Here is a 15,301-nt window from a genome sequence, read left to right as displayed (position 1 = left end):
CGGTTCACAACAATTATGCTGATAGGTAGCTGAAATCCTATACCCACTTACCTGGAAGTAAGTCCCACTGAACGCTGACCTCAGTGAGACTTACTTCTGAGTAAACGCATATAGAACTTCACTGCATGCCGCCTTTCGAGGGCTTTGCCCAGAAAGGCGGCACGGAAATATTTGAAATAAAAACTACCGCAAAATAAAATACTATTAATGTGACAGTGGCGTAGTGTAATTTATTGCTGTTTTGGCGACACCCTTTACCTCCGATGAAAAAAGGCTGTATACGAGGTGATGAGAGGCCACGGGTGCCGCCACGCGCCCTGCCCGCGCCCGAGAGACCCCCTGCGGACCTCCCTCGCCCCCCAGCCTGGAGAGCGTCCCGCCAGCCGCCTCCCGCCAGAATGCGAGAAGGGAGGGGCAGAGGTTGCTAGGAGACGCGGGCGGCGGCCGTGTACACAGCCGCGGCGGCCGAGCGAGGAGGACAGGCCCTCCCGCCTCTCTCTCTCAGCGCGGGGTGCTCCGCCTGCTCCCCCCTCACACCCCGGGGGTTGTGCTCCCCTCTCCCCCGCTGCAAAAATGGCTGAGGTGAGCCCGCCCCACCCCCTCCCCCGACAGCGCAGCCTCCTCCCGTTTCTTTTCCCGTGGCAGCCCCTGCCGTCTCCCCCTTCACTGTAGCGTCCCCGCTTCCCTGCATTTTCCTTTCTTGAGCATAATACGTGGTTTTCAGCGCCCACCTCCTAATAGTACCCCTTCCTCCTCCTCCTCCTCCTGGGGCGCCACCAGAACGAAACAAGGCATGGTGGGCGCCCCCCCAGGTATTTCCAGTATCCCCTGCTGCTGCCCCTCGCTCGCACTGCGGGAGAAGGTAAAATAGCCTCCCTTTGTGAATCGCAGTAAACCTCATAACGTGAATTTCACCTGTGTTTTTCAGAGTCTGAAAGTTCCACTTTTTTTCTTTTTTTACTGCTAACATCAGCTTGGATCTAGGCGTTGTTATGCTTAGAGTAGACCCCTTGAGATCAGTGGGAAAAGTTAGTTACAACTAACCGAAACCACAGTGATTTCAGTGGTTCTGTGCTTAAGTATGGCTAACTGTGGATTCAACCGTATATCCTTTCTCCCCGTATTCTATAAAACGTTGGCCCGTCACTTTGAACATTTTTGCCACCCATTCATCGTTCCCCATACGTCAAGGGCGCACACTCAGACTTACTAACGACATTATTCTGGTGTACACAAATAGTTTGTGGTGGGAGGATTATACTCCATGTTAGTGACAGAACCAGGTGGTGCTTTTTTCTGGATTAACTGATCCAGAGAAGTACATGTATGATTTTACAGCTCTAATTTAAGTCTTATTGTGTTCCCCCCTACAATTCTTCTCCCCCCACTTTTTCCTTGTGTTACCTTTTACCCCAGAGTTCTGCAACCTGGTGCCCTCTGGGTGTGTGGGATTGCAACCCCCATCGTTCCTAGCCACCATGGCCATGGAGGGCACCAGGTTGTGGAAGGCTCTTTTACCCCATTCTTTTACCATACCTTTTGTCATGTCCTAGAACTGCCATCCATGAATTTGTCTTATCCTCTTTAAACACTTCCCATCCCATTTATATTACAGATTTGCATTCTTAACACATTTCTCCTGTTGCTCCATTCTGCCTCTGTTGCCCCTTTCCATTTCATTTTCTATTCCTTTGCCTCTCATCCTGTCTTCTATAACCTCTTCTTATCATCTCCTCTGAGTTTCCTGTCTCGTAATGTCTTCTTTCTCTGTATTGGTGACACTTTCTGGAATAGTTTTATGTTTTATTTTGTATTTAAATTGTTTTTTAATTTTTGTTTTTTTGTAAGCTGTTCAGAGAACTTTGTTATGGGGCAGCATACAAATATTGTAAGCAAGCAAATAAAAACTTGCTCATTGCTTCTTCATCACCATTTCTCCTATGGTCTTGACCAGACATCAGTGTGTCTTCCAGTAGTGCTGAAATAGAAACAGAGAGAAAAAGTTAGATGCCCCGACTAATGTCTGTCTTTTGTAGTGTATAACCTATGCTGACCCTACCTGATCGCCCCACTTTCTCTTTTTCTCCCCCCTTTTTGTTTCTCTATTTCCCATTCCCTCATCTGCTTTTACTTATTTCTCCTACTCCTACCCTGCCTCCCTCCTCCCTCATTGTCTCATAACCTGTTCCCATGTTTTTGCTTTTTCTCTAAAGTCTATTAGTATTTTAATTCTTCCACTCCCCCACTTTATCCATCAGTTCTTCCTTTTCCCCCCTCCCAATTGCCTGTTCAGGTCTCTTGCATGTGGGCCTCTGCTCTTTTTACAGGAATTTCTTTAGGAGAACCCATTTTCTTTGTGTCTTCTAATATAGCTGTCCTTTCCACTTTGTTGCAAACAGTCCTTCTGTCACTTCATCTTGCCTTTCCAGTTTTGTCCGTTATTAATTGAAATGTTCTCAGCCTGTGTTTCTTGATACTCTGGGCAAACCTGAGGACAATAAACCAATCTTTATGGGCTGAATAACTGAGTTTGGCATGAACTCAGACTGGGAGAATAAAACACAGGCCGCCTTGCTACTGTCCTTAGCTCACAAAACATCTTTACTTCAGTTTGATTTCACTCACATTTTTCTGTCAGCATGTAGTTTATCATGGGCAGAGAACACCATTATATTTTAAGCATTACGAATAGAAGCAGTTTTATTGTCAGGTGTTATATTGTGGGCCATACATTCAGTGGTGGTATGGTGATACAGTAGTGATATATATTTTCTTCTGGACCTAGAAATATGTTAGTAAAAATAATAAAACAATCCAATAGTTAAGAACACAGAGGAAAATGGGGTGATGATTAGTGATCAACATGTCTTTATTTAAGAACAACCTATTATTTCAGGCCAACTTAATTTTTGAAAAGTAAACAACAGTTTTAGTAGACAACAGGAAAGTAATTAACTTCTAGACATAGACAGGGCTTTTGGATTACTTCCACACAATTGTGCAAGAGTTTTCATGACTTTAAAAAAAGGTGATGGAGTAAGAATAACGCAGTGGGCTTTAAAAATAAGGTATATTAGTTAAATGATTTGTGGGGGGGGATGCCAACTGTTAGATTAGTTTGTAGGGTACGTGTGTAGTCGCCTTGGGATATTTTAGAGTTTTCCACAAAACTGGGCTTACTCTTACAACTTTCCAAAGAGTGCAAGAGTAATCAAACTAGTTCATAGAGCAATTACGTTATGTAACTTGTATGTATGTGGTCGAGATGCCAGTTCATTGGTTCATACATTGTGACAACTTATAATGGCAAAGGGTTTTGCAGATGTTCTGTTAAGATCTTAATTTACATTTACTAAAGTTAATATGTGAAAATATTTGGTCACAAAGATACTTATAGCACAATCCCATACATGTTTACCCAGAAGTAAACCCCATTGAGTTCCATGGAGCTTACTCCAAGGTAAAGGTACATAAGTTTGCAGCCATATTAGAATATAGTCTATAATGGGAGGGCAATCACAACCAGCCCTGATGTTATTTGATTCCTGGTGGGCATGTCGGGAGGATGATCCTCCTAATGCATCTGCTGGGAACCAGCTTCACTTCAGTGGGAGAGGTTCCATACACAGTGAAGCCACTTTGCCTGTCCCATGACTTCTCCCATTGGAGAAAGACTGTGGGACAGATGAAGCTGCCTGACTGAGCTGCTGGCTGGAGAAGAACTCAGAAAGCATCATGTGGGTAAGTCCTCAACCCACCCACATCCCCTGGTGTTGTCTCAGACCACAGATGGCCCTGCCCCCCTGGAGTATTCCTAGAAGGCTCCATAATCTATAATATAAGCCTGAAACCATTCAGTTCCATGGAATAATGGTCATAAAATGTGTTTAGGATTTGGTCATGTAGGATCAGTATAAGTACCTTCTGGTTTGTTTTTAGCACTTTGGGCACTATTCTATCACATGATTGATTTCTAAGCTTTTGTCTGCACCCTGAGGCCCGGAAACATTATAAAGAACGATGCTCAGGATTCTGTGAACATTTTGTGGGACTTCACAGAAGAGGGCCAGGAGATGCCTGTTCTCTATCCTTACCTAAACAGATGTTGGAAGTGCAATGGCAAGAAGGCACATGGAGCCCAGGCTTACTCACGTGCTTTCATAAGTAGGTCCCACTGATATAACTGTGGTTTTCTCTCAAGGATGTTTCCAGACCAAGAACTCCTAGCACTGCCAATTGGAAGGTGTTCTGCAGCTCTTCTGTCTTTTTCTTCTCAATGGATTTTCTGTAGTAAGAAAAAAGATGGAAGAAGCAGTGGGAAAACACAGGAGGATTATGAGTGGAAGATGATGACATCTGAACCCCACCCCTTCCTGTAAAATTCCATGAATGAGGCAGGGCAGTGGTGCGATAAAATCTGGAAGGGACCCTAAGTGTTCATAGGATTGCTGACTTAGTGTTATCTTTGAAGGCTTAGTGTCATGTTGGCTGATTATTACCTCTAGCCCACCTTCCTGTAATTTGGTACATGATCTGGTAGGCTGGGAAATTCAGTGACAACATGCTGGTCACACTGGGTTGGATCCAGTGAATTAGGGTCCCATTGAAATCAATATGAAAAATCAGTCATAATGACTAACTTAAATCTTATGGGTTTCAAGGGAACTAAGTTAAATTACTGTAGACTGCTATCCTATTGCATTCAGTGAAGCTTACTGCTGAGTAGACATGTATAGAATTACACTGTGTGCCTGGGTGCCACCCATTACATCAAATTGTGGTATTCCATACGCCGTAGAAATAAGGGTATCTTGCTAGAATTTGGTGAGCTCATTTTAACCTTTAGTTGTTCATTAAATGTGTGGGTAGGACTTGAGATGAGTAAAGTTGCATTTTCCTCCTGGAGAAATAGAAGTTTAGAATTTAAGGGCGCAATCCTATGCATGTTTAGACAGAGAAAAGGCCTACAACTCCTAGCATTCCCCAGCCAGCTTGGGAATTCTGGGAGCTGTAGGCCTTTGTCTAAACCTGCATAGGATTGTGTCCTAAGGCTGCAAACCTAAGCATATTTACTGGGAACTAAATCTCATTAAATAGAGTGGGGTTTACTTCTGAGTAAACACAGATAGGATTATGCTGTAAAGCTGCAGTCCTAAGCATACGTATGAAGGAGTAAGTCCCACTGAACATGGTGGAGCTTACTTCTGTGTAAAACATGCGTAGGATTATGCTGTGAGGCTGTAATCCTAAACAAACATACTAGGGAGTAAGCTTCATTGAACACAGTGGTCTTACTTCTGAGTAAACATGCATAGGATTATGCTGTAAGGTCCGTTTTGATGGTCAGACCTGCTGTGGTCTACTCAAACTCAGTATCTTCTTCCCAGTAATTAATTAGGACAAAGTGTACAAAAGTGCAGAAAAAATTGGAGTGCTCCATGGCTGTCAAACATATATGGCTTCCAGACAGTGACATGTCAACTATGTATTGTGGCCTGCCAGGTCCTTGATAAACTCTTTAGTTCTCCTGGGACTATAAAATTAGGGGTCTGGAATATTCTTTTAAGGCTGGAGTGATGAGTTGTTTTTTTACTCCAGAGTAAAAGAACTAAATAATAGTTTCCTTTAGAATGGCAGCTTCAAGGATCTTGTTGTAAACAAAGATTGTGGTGATAGAAATATTGGTACTGAAAATACTGTTTGTGTATTTATTTATTCATGTTTAATCCACCCAATAACACCAGTTCTCTGGGCGAATTACATGAAGCTAACAGAATAAAATACAATACACAAAACAACAACTGGATACTTTGCTTATTGGTAGGTCTTTATGGATGGGCTGAAGTGGTAGTCAAAAGACTCTGCTTGCCAGAAGAGGCTGCTCACTTGAAATAGGATGGAATGTAAGCTTCATATGGTAGGAACAAAGGTGCCATAATCACAGACGTTGTAATCAAAGGTATACCTTGGAGCTTTAATACCAATTTCTTGGTATATATTATTATCTTTGTCAAGATGACTTTGGTGATTGTCTGACAGATTCTACCTTTCCTTTTGTCCAGGAAAGGTATGACAAGCCTGCAATAGAAGAAAATGTCTTTGAAGCCTTGGAAAAAGACTTCCAAGAAGTCATCAGTGAGCTTACGGGAGATCAAAGCCTGGAGAAATTTCGTGTGGAATATGAAAAGCTCCATGCAGTACTGAAAAAGTCCTATGAGAATGAAAAGCGTCTCATGGCAAAATGCAGGGAACTGAATGCAGAGATTGTGGTGAATTCGGCTAAAGTGGCTACCGCTCTAAAACTCTCTCAGGATGATCAGACAACAATAGCTTCACTGAAAAGGGTAAATGGAAGAAAACATGACTCACACTCTTGATAAGCAAATACATAACTAAAGACGTAGTAATAAATGGAGCCTATGAATCTGTAAGATGTCAATGTTTCTATGATCCTTACTATGGGGACCAGGTATGATCAGAGTGACATCCCCTGACTATTGCCCTCCGCTCACTTGGTAATATTGGGGTAAAAAAGACCTTGTTGTGAAGATCAGATTATGTAGGGAAATATCTATACTAAATATTTAATAACATGTATATACAATATACATTCACATTCAGTTACACTGCATTGAAATTCAGAATATTTAAGCCATTGCTATAATTTGTAGAGCTCCCTTGTTCATTCCAAAACACCATGGAGAAGAGCTATGATCCAGTGAGTGCTCATGGAGAATCACTACCTTAGAGTGGGGTGAACTCCCTTTAGAAGGTGTGGGGACATCTGAAGATGGGGTGAAAATCCAGGGGAAAATAAAATGAAGCCTCCTTCTCCCCACCACCCAGTGTGTTGGATGTCCCTAGGAGGGTATCTTCCTTTATCCACATTTGTGGTAGGGACTATATCCCTACTATCCCATCATCCAACCTGATTTGAGGAAAAGGGAGCCTAGGAAAAGCTTTGTTCTAATTATAGTTTCCTGTATGTGGCTTTAGGACAGAACTGGAGATGTCTTTTTCTATGTATCTTAAGGGTTGGGTTAGTACCTCAACCCTTCAGCTTCTGCTGCAGCAGGCTGCATATGTTCATCTATGGAACCCATTATTGGTATTGGGATGGGAGGGCCACAAGGTATGAGCAAATTCAAAAGTGGGTCTCAAGTTAGAAAATTTAACACTGCTGTCAAGGCCTATAAAGACATACGCTCCTAAAAGCTTTAAAAATATTTGCTACAAGGCTGGCACTGCTTGCCCAATGCTTTGACATCTTTGGGGCTGCCCTTGCCACTCACGTTCTCAGCATCTAACACTGATTCTGCTCCTTTAAAAAACCTTTTGCTCAAAGCACTTGCAGCTCCTTCGTTGTCATCTGACTTGTATCAGTGGATCCCCTTCCAGTGTGTGTGTATGTATGTGTAGAGGACACTTTGGTTAAAAACCAACAAGTGATCTATTAAAGAACTATAACTCCTGGGAGCAACATCTTTTAAAGATACAAACTGTATCTTAAACCCTAAGAGTTTTGTGACATTGGAGGTGTGGATGGGTGTCAGTTCTTCCATAATCAATGCTTGTCCTACTGGCTTCCTATGCTTCCTCCATACCAGATGTACAGTCTGTGGAAAGTTAACTCTGTTTGTACCCAAGTTAACTCCATTTGCACCATGACTTGTATGTCATAACTCTCCTGCAGGAACTTATTTGGCCCCACTAGAGGCTTGGAGAGCCTTAAATCTTCAACTCTGTGCTTTCTGATTTTCAAATTGAATTACTTTTCAGTGACAAGTAATGCAGAGCTACATGGTTGTGCTGTACTTGCAAAATGTTGGTGACAAACTCCACGGGCAGTTTGTTGGCTTTCTGTGCTGTGCAGTGATAAAGAGAGCCTTTCTCATCGGGCAGCTGGTTGGGAGGAGGGGTAGTTTTCATCCCTATTGTTTGAACCTCCTTGCCCAGTGCACTGTGATGGGGATGCAAATGTCCTGCCCCCTGCTAATCTGTTCAGGGCCCTGTAAATCCCATCAGCAATACAGGTTCCTACTGTTCCTGGAGTCTCAATTCTCTATAGGAATCTATGCAGTGGCTTGCTTTGGAGTTGCAGTATTTAGAAGTAATGGATTCCGTTGAATTATGTGGGGTTTGGGGTCATATGATATTCTTATAAAATATTCTCTTTGCCTTTGTCTGTTTTGTTAAAGAACCTTGATCCGTAATACAAGTGGAAATGTTTCCTGGAACGCAAAATCATCTTTTAAAAAAATGAAAACTACTTCCAAGTGCTTGACTTGTACCTGGATTTCTTAATAATTATTTTGATTGTATGGCACCAATGGGGGATTTGCTTTCAGTGCAAAAGGTGGGTGTCATCACACGAAGCTGAAATCACGCACCCTTACTGGAGCCTTTGTCTTCTGGAGTCTTCGTGGGATTATGATTGGCAAAATAGATGCCCTTCCCTGCCTTTGGGGGGAGGGGGTGTTTCCTGTGTGTATAAGCCCCATATGTTTCATTTATACAGCCAGTAGATGGCGCTGCAATATTGTGCAACATTTCACCATTCTGAATTTTCACCACCTCTTTGTTTCGGGTTTTATATATTGCTGCATTTTTGGCCAGTTAAATCATGGTGGAATAAACTTAAAAAATGGCGGGAGAGGCACCGGAAGATGATGATGTCATGAAAAGGACCTGCAAACCCACCACGAGTGCACGATAAGCACCTCATATGATGACACCCAGTATCTTCAGAGGAGTGATTGGGAATGAAAGGGCTAATTTCCCCCTTGCCTGCTGCAATCCTGATGATTATCACACACATACACACTTCTGGCAGCTGCTATTTGCATTTTTAAAAACTTGCACATTAAATGCAAATATGGGTTTAGCTTCACACCTAATTTGGCCCTTAGTCTATAAGCTTAGCTTTTAAGCTTTCAACATACTTGAACAGAGGCCAATGTGTCTGTTCTTATACATCTTGTGCTAGGTATGTGTGTAAATGTGATCCTGAACTGAAGAGTAAGCTTTAGGAACTAGAAAAAGGAACAGTTGAGGTTGTTAACTATAAATGTGTTATCAATGCACAAGTAATCAAATAAAGGACTCATTCTCACATTCATTTTTTATATGGATAAAAGTCACCACAGGGTGACTTCCTTTTTTATTTTTTGCATAGTGAATTTTTCTTCTGAATGCATTTCCATTTCAGATGTGAATTTACTATATTCTGGAGAATAATAGAAAGCTAGAGTTTCCCAGGTGATGATAAATCTCATTCTCATCATGTTGGGGCACATTCAGAAATAAAGTTCATCACTGGGAAGCAATAGGTGGAAAATTGCATGAAAAAACACAAGGTTCTGGTTATTTAAAATCAGCCCACATTAACTACCATATTGCTTAACATGGAAATGTTCTGCATCAGTTTTGTCACTCTGAAAATCACTGTTGCTTGGTAAACATTAGAGCATCAACTCAGAGCCAAACTAGTTGCAATGTTAATTACATGATAGCAATTAATGTGTTCCTTTAAAAAAAAAAGTACTTAAGTATGTGTGTGTGTGAAATTCTAGGGAAACTTTTGACCATATATTCTAGTGGGTGTTAAGCTAGATTTATATAGCTGAACATAAACAAAGAATTTTAAAAATGCAAAACATTAGAAATATTGTTCCAGATTTCTAGATATGGATTCGTTGACTCAGAGTATTACTGTTTAGTGGCCAAACAATTGGCCACTGGGATAGAAGACTGATGGAAATCTAAGCATGAAAGAAAACTAAAAAGCTTGATTCATTAACTCGGAGGGAAAAAATAGCTTATTGTTCATTTTAAATTGTATATCATATGAAACAGTTCTTTTCTAATACTCACAGGAGATTGAAAAGGCCTGGAAATTGGTGGATGCTGCTTATGAGAAGGAGCAGAAAGCAAAAGAAACCATCATGTCTCTCAAAGATGAAATCTTGAACCTAACTAAATTAGTGGAACAAGGATCTGGATTATCATTGGGTCAAGAGCATAGGTAAGTTGGATCTGGAGGGGCTTGGGGAAATTGTCATACATTGATGCCTCGTTCTCATTGAGACTATGCTTATTCATTGAAGCAAAAAATCTTGCAAAAATCTGCATATATATTTTAGATTCATGGGTAAAAAGCTATGTATTTGCACCCTCTGGCCAGTATCCAGTAGGCTACTATGTGCTAACATAAATTTATGTGCTAACATAAATTATGATGTGCTAGGGTAAGGGACCTCTAGTGCAACAGCAATAGCATTAAGTGCTGTGATGTGATTTTTGGAGAATCCTGTCATGCCAGCTAATGCTATTTCCATTGCTCTAGAGCACTGTTCCCTAACGTGGCACCATCCAGATGTTTTAAGACTGCAACTTCCATAATTCCCAGCCAGCATGTGTCATGGATCTGCCACAAAAAGTTGGTGCACAATCTGCAATGTGCCTGAAATGATTACTGAAGAAAGTGACTATTTACACACACACGCGTGCTCACACACACACACAAAACAAAAGCTGTCTTGTCTTAGAGCTGCAAGCCCCAGGCAATGAAGCATGTTGCAAAGAAGATAATTAGGAATCCAGAAAATTCAATACACAATAGGGTAACGGATATCAATAAAGAAGATACAAGGAGGTTCACAATGAATTCTGGGTAACTGGTATAAAAATAATGGTCAAGATGAACTGAATGGTATCCAATGAGAAAATGCTGATTTAAAGCCCTATCACTTGGGCCAAAAAGTTATTTGACTAATGAACAGGTGTGAGACTGGATAATTCCAAGTCAAAAGTGTACTTAAAGTTTTTGCTTATCAGTTAATGAGCAAAAAATATTGTGTAAGGTATACACCCCTCCATGGATCACTGCCTTGTTGTGGCGAAGGGGCTTGCGTAACTCAGTGAAGCCATAAGCTATGCCGTGCAGGGCCACCCAAGACGGACAGGTCATGGCAGAGAGTTCTGACAAAATGCGGTCCACTGGAGAAGGAAATGGCAACCCACTCCAGTATTCTTGCCAAGAAAACCCCATGGAACGTATCACAAGGCTAAAAGAGATGACGCTGGAAGATGAGCCCCTCAGGTCAGAAGGTGTCCAATATACTACTGGGGAAGAGCAGAGCCGGACATCCTCGAGAGTGAAGTCAAGTGGGCCTTAGGAAGCATTACTAACAACAAAGCTAGCGGAGATGACAGTATTCCAGCTGAGCTATTTAAAATCCTAAAAAATGATGCTGTTAAAGTGCCGCACTCAATATGCCAACAAATTTGGAACACTCAACAGTGGCCACAAGACTGGAAAAGGTCAGTTTACATTCCAATTCCAAAGAAGGGCAACGCCAAAGAGTGTTCAAACTACCAATACACCTGCAGTCATTTCACATGCCAGCAAGGTTATGCTCAAAATTCTACAAGCTAGGCTTCAGCAGTATGCGAACCGAGAACTACCAGAAGTACAAGCTGGGTTTCGAAGAGGCAGAGGAACTAGAGATCAAATCGCCAAATCCATGATTTCGCTGGATCATGGAGAAAGTAAGAGAATTCCAGAAAAATGTCTATTTCTGCTTCATTGACTACGCTAAAGCCTTTGATTGTGTGGATCACAACAAAGTGTGGCAAATTCTGAAAGAGATGGGGGTACCAGACCACCTTACCTGTCTCCTGAGAAACCTATACGAGGGTCAAGAAGCAACAGTAAGAACCAGACATGGAACAACCGATTGGTTCAAAATTGGGAAAGGAGTACGACAAGGCTGCATATTGTCACCCTGCTTATTTAACTTATATGCAGAGTACATCCTGAGAAACACTGGGTTGGATGAATCACAGGTCGGAATTCAGATTGCCGGGAGAATTATCAGCAACCTCCGATATGCAGACAATACCACCCTAATGGCAGAAAGCGAAGAGGATCTCAAGAGCCTCATGTTGAGGGTGAAAGAGGAGAGTGCAAAAGCTGGTTTGAAACTCAACAATAAAAAAACGAAGATCATGGCATCTGGCCCCATCACTTCCTGGCATATGGAAGGGGAAGAAATGGAAGCAGTGACAAATTTTATTTTCTTGGGCTCCAAGATCACCGCAGACGGTGACAGTAGCCATGAAATTAAAAGACGCTTGCTCTTTGGGAGGAAAGCTATGGCAAACCTAGACAGCATAGTAAGAAGCAGAGACATCACCTTGCTGACAAAAGTCCGTCTAATCAAAGCTATGGTTTTCCCAGTAGTAATGTATGGCTGTGAGAGCTGGACTATAAGGAAGGCTGAGCGCCGAAGAATTGATGCTTTCGAACTGTGGCGCTGGAGAAGACTCTTACGAGTCCCCTGGACTGCAAGGAGGCCAAATCAGTCCATCCTAAAGGAAATCAACCCTGAGTGCTCATTGGAAGGACAGATACTGAAGCTGAAGCTCAAATATTTTGGCCACCTAATGCGAAGAGAAAACTCTCTGGAAAAGACCCTGATGCTGGGAAAGACTGAAGGCAAAAGGAGAAGGGGACAGCAGAGGATGAGATGGCTAGATCGCATCATTGATGCAATTAATATGGACTTGAGCACGCTCCGGGAGAGAGCGGAGGACAGGAAGGCCTGGTATGCTATGGTCCATGGGGTCACGAAGAGTCGGACACGACTGAACGACTGAACAACAATAAGGTATACACATCAAAAAGCCTGATATATACGTAGATGTCTAGAAAAATGTATAGACTTTGGTTGAATTGGCAAATTTCAGGTAAAGAGTTACCTTCTCAAAAGTAAAATTCAAAATTGAAAAGCCTGAAAAGTGTACGTGTAAACCTTTTATGTATGTTCTAAATTTATAAGAATGTTTAATAACAATGAGATAATGGAGGGAGCAATCCTATGGCTGCTAGTCAGCAGCTAGATGGCCATAGGTTATCTTGTTTTCCGGGAACCGACCTTCCCCCCCATTCCACGCTGCCTTGTAAGGAGTGCAGAGAAGCCCCATGCTCCGCGTGCACAAGAGGAGTGCGGAGCAGCCGAAACGGGGTGTTCCGGGGGCATTCTGGGGTGGGGAGGGTGGAAATGCCTGTACAGTGTGTCGTTCAGCGGCCTCCTCCCCTGCTCTGCCCTCCCACGGCTAGACAGCTGAAAGCGCTGTCTAGCCGATAATACAGGGCAGGAGATGTCCAGAGGGAACAATTCTCTCCGTGCTTCTCCTGCCCTGCATTGGATAGGCTGTCACCTCTGAGTTTGGAGGCAGCCGTCTATCTGCATGGGATTGTGCCGTAGGACTGTGAGCCCTAACTTTGGGACAGTTGACAATATTAGTTATGAGGTAATTTCCACACAAAGAGTATAAAGGTGTGCTGATTTTACAATGCAGGAGCTTCTTCTTAGAAGCTCACAAGGCCCATGTACCTGTTAGCCGAATAGCCTATTCACTATTGAATAGGGAACTTGGTACTTAAAGAGATCTCTTTTTTTTTAAACTATTAAGACAAGAAGTCTAAGAAAAAGAAAGAGTTAAGAAGTTCTATTTCTTGTCACGCTATCAAGATCTAAGTATCTTTAGCAAAGCTCTTTTTAACAACAGAAATTATTTTATGTCATTATATGCAAGTTATATTCTTATGTTATGTTGTAAACATATCTATAATAAAAATGATAAATGGATCAAAAAAGGTTTTCCTGTACTAATTCTTGTTAGTACAAAGCCTGAATTGCAACCCATGAAACAATCCTAGGTGTCCACTTTGTTTAGAAGTACTTAATCTGCTATTAGGTGGTAAACAGACAGCTAAATGCTCTCAAAGTACTGAGCTATAGACAGATAGCTTAAAGTCCCTCATCTGTAACACATGGCCAGTGGCCATGTTGGCTGGGAATTATGGGAGTTGCAGTCCTAACACATGTGGAGGGTTCCAAATTGGGGAAGGCTGTACTAGAGGTTCCTCGCACTAGTGCAATGTAATTTACATTAGTGCTGGTGTCTGATTGGATACTGCCCTTGGAGCGGATGATAAAGACATAAAGGTGTAGTTCCCACTGAGGTGATAAACCTGTTTGTGAGCTATACCATTTCAGACCGTAGGTGAGGCTGACATAGTTGAATACTCCTCCATATGCAAATATTTCCTACTTGAAGAAATCTAGCATGTTATTAAGAACTGAGGCTAGAACATTCATGCTAGTTGTCTCTGTGAAAGGATTTTTTGCTATAGAGGAGCATTTGATTCCATCCCTCGGATCCTAAACTGTCATGTAGTCAACAGGTTAGCTAAGCTAACCTACTCAGATCCACAGGGAGGAATGTGAAGATGCTATAAGAAAGGAGTAGGGAAATAGGTATTCAATGAATTAGAGGTTTGATGATAATATTGGGGGAAACTATGTTTAAATCAGTAAATGAACAGAAGAATAAAAACTACTACTGGGGTATTATTTATACTACTAAGATGTTATATTTTTGCCACAATTGGGTGCTTTTAGTAACTGCAATAGACATATAATTTAATTGACAGCTTTTGGGGGCTAATGGAAGGGGAGTAACATGCAAAACAGTTACATGCAAAACAGTTACTTTAAACTTCTATTTCCTGCAAAGCGCTTTGTGCTGAGAACACAGAGTAGGCTGCACATAGCTGACTGGGATCTCTTTTCTTCCAGCATGCGGGAATTGCTAAAATTCAAGGAAGAAGTAACAAAGGAACGAGACCAACTTTTGTCAGAGGTTGTAAAGTTACGTGAAAATGTAACACATATGGCAGATCAACAGCAAGAGGCAGAAAGGACTAAAGTTGAGGCAGACTCCACCATCACTCAGGTCTGTGCAACCCCCTAGGTAGCTGTCATTGTTGCCTTTGTCTAGAAGGCTTCTCTGCCTTTGCAGTTCATCTCTGTTAACTTGTCACCTGTTGTTTCACTTCCTAAACCGTTTTTCTGGCAGCTTAGTGAGAAATTGTCAGTGACAGGCCAACATCAGTGTCTTTAATTTCATCTACTGATCTCTGACATCTCTTTCTGGAATAGCTTGCCCTCTGTGGGGGCATTTCCCTTTTGCCAAATCTGCACCAACTGGAACTACTATTCTTCTTTTGATCATTCTTCTTCTGCTTTAATTTGAGTCTGCTACCATCCACACCCTCTATATCTATGTCTGAGTGGCTCCATACAATTTAAGTTTTGACTGTGCCGTTCCTATGTACTATATCTTGTTTTGTTCTTCCTCTAATTATCATTATTCCTAAGCTTGGGGTTTCTTGTTGATGCACATTGTGGTTCAAGTAATATTTCACAGGATGCACACAATTTTTCCTATT

The 15,301-nt window shown here is 41.9% G+C and overlaps 1 protein-coding gene across 1 annotated transcript in view; it reads left to right on the top strand.

The window, feature by feature from the left end:
• The first annotated feature begins 282 nt into the window (after positions 1-282).
• Positions 283-15,301, top strand: part of CFAP58 (cilia and flagella associated protein 58) — a 142,798-nt gene continuing 127,779 nt past the window's right edge. The window contains exons 1-4 of the mRNA XM_084846372.1: positions 283-582; positions 6,063-6,344; positions 9,876-10,024; positions 14,649-14,805. Of these exons, the coding sequence (XP_084702498.1) occupies positions 289-582; positions 6,063-6,344; positions 9,876-10,024; positions 14,649-14,805 (882 nt within the window). The 5' untranslated portion in view covers positions 283-288. The remainder of the gene's footprint in view (positions 583-6,062; positions 6,345-9,875; positions 10,025-14,648; positions 14,806-15,301) is intronic.

This window comes from Heloderma suspectum, chromosome 3, assembly GCF_057233095.1.
Source record: "Heloderma suspectum isolate Gila_16-S chromosome 3, 16-S_ref, whole genome shotgun sequence".
Classification (NCBI taxonomy): domain Eukaryota; kingdom Metazoa; phylum Chordata; class Lepidosauria; order Squamata; family Helodermatidae; genus Heloderma; species Heloderma suspectum.
This window is presented reverse-complemented; position numbering and strand designations above follow the sequence as displayed.